This window comes from Morone saxatilis, unplaced genomic scaffold (genome assembly GCF_004916995.1).
Source record: "Morone saxatilis isolate NCDOM2014 unplaced genomic scaffold, NCSU_SB_2.0 Contig10, whole genome shotgun sequence".
Taxonomy (NCBI): Eukaryota; Metazoa; Chordata; class Actinopteri; family Moronidae; genus Morone; species Morone saxatilis.
The window spans coordinates 7,810,466-7,815,844 of record NW_023339652.1 but is presented as its reverse complement, the minus strand read 5'-3'; the positions used below and the strand labels follow the sequence as shown (position 1 = coordinate 7,815,844).

The following is a 5,379-nucleotide window of genomic DNA, read 5'->3' as shown; positions in this document are numbered from 1 at the left end:
GCAGAGAATTACAGGCCATAGCGGTGATAAACAGATCAGTACATAATAAAGAACTGTGTTTCATCTTTCATCCATGCCATGTTTTAAATCTTCTTAATAAGACTGTTAAGATAATAAATTGTAGGTCTTCACTGTAACTGCTATTTAAACCTGCTATTCCATCTACTCCTCTTCCGATGAACTCAAAGCCAGTGTGGCAAAACTGGAACAACCTCTTGTTATTTTGGGGTGCCACATAATCCCACCAACCAGTATTTTTATCATAATAACTGTGATTAGAATAGATCTGTCATAGGAGCTAATTCCTGTTATTTAACCTTGATAATGTCACTCTGCACTCTCCCCTTGGATAAATCAGAGTGGTAATGACAAGACCCAGCAGTCACTGCATTGCTGAATGTGATTAACCTTTGTACTTGATGACACGTTTGACCAAATAACCAGAAACATCCAGAAAATGAATAATACATAATTTGAGTTATTAATTATTGTGTGTTGACAGTGTTACTGTGAATTCATGTTGGTAAAAAGCAGCCTACAGTATAATGGGAGAGGGGGCAGACCTATTCTTAGTATATGATTGTGTGCTTTGGCTATGCGTGAGGGCTTTGGCTGTGTATTGTACACATCAAATGCATTATTAGTTAGCTATTTTAACCATTATTCCTCTTAAATAATGGCATGTAATTACTCAGATTACATTTCAATCCGGATATACTTAACGAATATATTTAATTGACATGTGCCCAATAAAGATGAGAAATGTGAAAGGTCGTGACCCCTTCGACAAGTTTGAAGGTTGGTGATGCCGTAGGATGAGGAATGGCCTTAGGAGCGCAACCTGGGCACTGATATGATGAATTGGAGGTTAATGGGGTGGATTTCGCACTAAGCGGAGTGCAGAAGAGAGGAGAGCAGATTTAAAGTTTGACAGCAACGACACGATTGGCTGGAGGAGTTTTGTGGTAAAGTCTGATTGGTTTAATTTAAAGAGTAAACGCCCACAGTCAGCTGATTAAGGAGAGTGAGATAATTGGTAATGAATGAGGCATAGTCTTCCTGGCTGACACTTGTGCTGAGCTTCATGTTCAATTTACATGCATTTTACTTTCTTGCCAAGAGTTAGATGAGACTGTCATGTTTGCGTGCTACATGTGAAGCTATTGCGAGTTGCCAGTTAGCTTAGCTTAGCACAAAGACTGGAAACAAGGGGAACCAGCTAGCTCTGTCCACAAAATCCATTTACCAGCACACCTAAAGCTCTCCAATTACCATTTATTGGTACTAAACCGAAGTGTAAAAATGTTGTGATGGTTGTTAAGTAATTCTTGGAATCGCTGCTAGTTGCCTAGCAACTGGTCCTGGCTAAGGAATAATCTGTTTTCATTAATTAGCTTTAAAGTGCTGGTAGGAGGATTGTGTTACCTTTAGACAGAGCCAGGTTTTCCATATGCTAAGCTAATCAGCTGCTGGCTCTAGCTATATATTAACCAACTTTTGGCATAAAGGAAATTAGCATATTTTCCCAGGTTTTGAACTTTTCCCTGTTGTGAAATGATAAATGGGAAAGATACAGTGGTGTCAATATGTGTTATTGCATATTATATTATATTGTTATATGCATATTATATTTTATATTTTTTACACAGGAGGATGAGGTATCAGGATGATACCATTCAAGTAAAGCTCATGATTTATTATTACACTTCTGGTGTTGTCGCAGTCGGGGGAGGTGATATTTAATGCTTGGGCCAATGCCAGCACATTCTTGGGACCAGACGTTATATCTGCTGTCCACGCGCCACACTGCTCACATAAAAAGCTGCCCATTGTCTTCAGCAGCCGCTGTTTGACTCCGCAGACACCCATTCACAGGTAAAGCAAGCATTGGTTTATTGTGTGCTAAGTATTTAAGGCTTTTAGTTTTATTTAGTTTTTTTTTAATTCTTTGGAGTGTTTTGCAAAGTTATTTGTAATTTTCTTTCTAGTTTATGTGAATGAAAGTCAAAAAGACAAAGAGGACAATAGTATTTCTAGATTTTTGTAAATGTAGGTCTTTATTCTCTTACCTTAATATGTCAGAAGAATTTAAAAAAATGTATTACAGACAACAGGAAAATGTTTTAGCAGTTTATATTAACATGTTAAGTAATTATAAATGTAAAATATGTTAGCTTATTGAGAAGCTGTCAGGGTTCAGTCTGTTGTCAGATAGAGAGCTTTTTAACAAATCTGTTGACGTGCCAGTCGTACTCAAAAACAAACAAACCTAACATGATGCTGAATATAGCGGAGGGAATTTTTCTTGTCACGTCTTTGCTTTAATCCTCTTGTCAAGGGGATACTGAGGACTGTTTGCTATGTTGCGCCTTGATGGGTCAGATTACATTGTAGTTCATTGGGGTAACACATTACCCCTAAACTGTACTAATACACACACCTCTGTTTCTGTCGTGTGTTTGTTTTGGGGCTTATAGCTGAAGTGAGGTAAGAAAATTCATGTTAATCCTCTATCCCTGTATACTGCTGTCATGGTTCATATTTGTGTAATTGACTGCTCGTGATTACATTGGAAGCTGCATTCACTTCTTAAATAGATAAAACAGTATCTCTTTTTAATGCGCTTATATGAACCTAATTACAATTGCCTATTGCATCATCACCCTCATTTGTCCCTGTTTGGGGTTTCAGGAGCCTGACAGACCAGGAGCCATGAATGCCAAATGGGATAAGGTGAGCCAGCTATATTCCACAGTGTTAATCCTCCATGCATGGAGAGGGGACACATTGTCCTTATGAACATGGCAAAGATCCGGCAGTGGTTATCTGTCAGAGTTGTTATCAGCATCTCTGAGAGCTTTCCCCTTGACTTCATCCTAATAATAAAACATTATCTTTTCACATGTGGCTGCAGTAAGTGTTGTTGTGTTTGACACTCACAGGTCTATCCATACATATTTTTGCTGGATAATAAATGATGGAACATTTCAGTGTAATTCCAAAATATAAGCCCTGAAAGAATGTGAAGTTTATTTTCAATTGTAGTTTTAAAGTTCTGCGGTTTATGATATTATATTGCAAGGTGTAACTGTAATTTTGTAAATCTTTGTCATATGTACCCCTTTAAAAGCCTGAATAGTCTCAGTGACCATTTGTTTAATTCTAAAAGAAATATAATGGTCTGTTGTATTGACAAATAATATTGATAAATACCTTTTTCCACAGCCGAAGTCGAAGATTTCGGCTTCCCGCAAGCTCTCCCTCAAGGTGAGTAGTTATGGTAATACCTTTTTTGTTTGATGTCGCCTCACAACCCTGTCATATGAACTCAAGTACCCATAACACCACACGTCATTTTCCAAATGTGTTAAATTAAGCTGATTAAAAACAGGATATTTAAATGAGTTATCAATATTTATTATGTAAAACTGTTTGTCAAGTTTGTCCATTAGGCCATTTGTGATACTGCTTGGAGTGGCAGAAGGAGGACAAACCATTCCATTACTTTTAGACCTCTGCCTGCTTACACACACTGTCAACTGCTGTTTTTTTCAAATGACGAACCCCTGGTTGGGAATCTTTGCCATAAAATATATTGTGATACTTTATAGATAACAACCACGACTTTTTGCTATATGATGATGTAAATTCACTCTGATTCCCTTGCCCTTGCCTTGCATTGGTATTTGTTTTGTCCAATCAGATGCTTCTCCTCACAAGAGCCTGTGAGGATTTGGAGAGGGAGAAGCAGGATAGGGAGGAAGAAAAAGTGCGCTATATAGCAGAGAAGTTGCCCCCTTTGCAACTGTCTGGATTATCGATGGATGAGCTACAAGTAAGGGTTTTAAAACGCAGAAGAAAATATTTTTGTCCTGCAGAAAATGTATGGGTAATATGTTTAAAAACTCTCCTTTTCCCCTTCAGAAAATATGCAAACAGCTTCATTCAAAAATTGATGTTGTGGATGAAGAAAGATATGACTGTGAATCCAAAGTTAACAAGCACAACAAAGATGTAAGTCTCTGAACACCCTCCAGCAGCTACCACATATTCTTCTTATTATCTTGCACAGTTCAGTCAATATTTTAAAATTAAAAAAAAGTTTCCTTCTTTGGCTTGAAACCAGAAATTACAACCTGGAGAATAAAACCTTTATTGCTTGAACTTTTCTACCAACACGAACCACTGCACTTCAAAGAACCTACCAGAACATATTGTATGCCCATACTCCAGCTAAACAATCTTGAAAATATTTAATGCTTCAATCTTAGCATATTTATAGGCTTGATAAGTAAAGGTCAGAACATCCCAGAAGCATTTGTGTTTGTTTCATATATTTTCTGTGGTATTTTTTAGATCCACGAGCTGAAGCTGAAGGTACAGGACCTTGGAGGCAAGTTCAAAAAGCCTGCCTTGAGGAAGGTGAGGGTGTCAGCAGATGAGATGATGAGAGCTCTCCTGGGCTCCAAACACAAGGGCTCGATGGATCTCAGAGCCAACCTCAAGTCTGTGAAGAAGGAGGACGTCAAAACGGACAAGGTATCAATATTTAGTCTGAACTCCAGACTTCCTGAGATTTTCCCATGCATGCAGAAAATGTGGTTGTTATTGGAGAGATACATGTGTTTTCATTTAGATTTTACATTTTTCTGTTCATTCCCAGGTGCTCACTAGTGAAGTGGGCGACTGGCGTAAAAATGTGGAGGCCATGTCAGGCATGGAGGGCCGCAAGAAGATGTTCGATACAGGCGGCGGAGGACAGTGAGGAGCCCTGCAAATGATGAAGCTGGTCAACGAAGAGCAGGGAAGAGGAAGTTGTCTAGACAGAAATATGGAATACTTATCTGGAGGCTAAATAACTTGAAAGCTGTAGGAATTAAGTATAAGCATGTATAACCCTTAGTACATCAGCTCCATGTGCTTGATGGCCATTGTCTGTGCATTGACTCTAAGCACTCAAAGTGTAGGATGAGTAGAGACCCATTGTTTTTTTTTATTACCAACGAACCTTTGTTTTGTTATGACATATTTAGACAATTAAAGCGGATATGAATAAAGAGACACTGCTTCGGTCTTTGATGTTCCATATCTGTACTTGACTTTATCATGTTTCATTTTACTGGCAGCCGTCGCTTTATGTGCGGCACGTAAGAGAATGGAAAGCAGCTTAACTCATGATGGATTAAAAATGGAAGATGAGAGAGGGCACAACAGGTGTTACCTACCTAAAGTCAGCCTCGTAATGTTTAAATAGATTTTGCAGACACATCCATAAAAGAAATAGCAAGTTTATTTTACAAGATTATAACAATATTTGCATAATAGAAATAAACCTTCAGAAATGTTGAACAAATATGTAATGAGCTAATTAAAGTCAAA

The 5,379-nt window shown here is 38.0% G+C and overlaps 1 protein-coding gene across 1 annotated transcript; it reads left to right on the top strand.

Annotated features, from left to right (window-relative positions):
• Positions 1 to 1,802: 1,802 nt before the first annotated feature.
• LOC118341107 (troponin I, slow skeletal muscle-like) lies at positions 1,803 to 5,074 on the top strand. Its single transcript, XM_035679300.1, has 8 exons — positions 1,803 to 1,875; positions 2,478 to 2,487; positions 2,692 to 2,733; positions 3,226 to 3,267; positions 3,704 to 3,835; positions 3,925 to 4,014; positions 4,357 to 4,539; positions 4,664 to 5,074. Exons 3-8 carry the CDS (start codon positions 2,713 to 2,715, stop codon positions 4,763 to 4,765), a joined length of 570 nt encoding a protein of 189 aa, XP_035535193.1. The 5' UTR covers positions 1,803 to 1,875; positions 2,478 to 2,487; positions 2,692 to 2,712; the 3' UTR covers positions 4,766 to 5,074.
• The last annotated feature ends 305 nt before the right edge of the window (positions 5,075 to 5,379 follow it).

Excerpts from the sequence above, each read along its gene's own strand:
- LOC118341107 (XM_035679300.1), top strand. The coding sequence starts at position 2,713 with ATGAATGCCAAATGGGATAAG. Across the intron at positions 2,734-3,225 it reads TGAATGCCAAATGGGATAAG|CCGAAGTCGAAGATTTCGGC; the intron begins GTGAGCCAGCTA and ends CTTTTTCCACAG. Across the intron at positions 4,015-4,356 it reads TTAACAAGCACAACAAAGAT|ATCCACGAGCTGAAGCTGAA; the intron begins GTAAGTCTCTGA and ends GGTATTTTTTAG.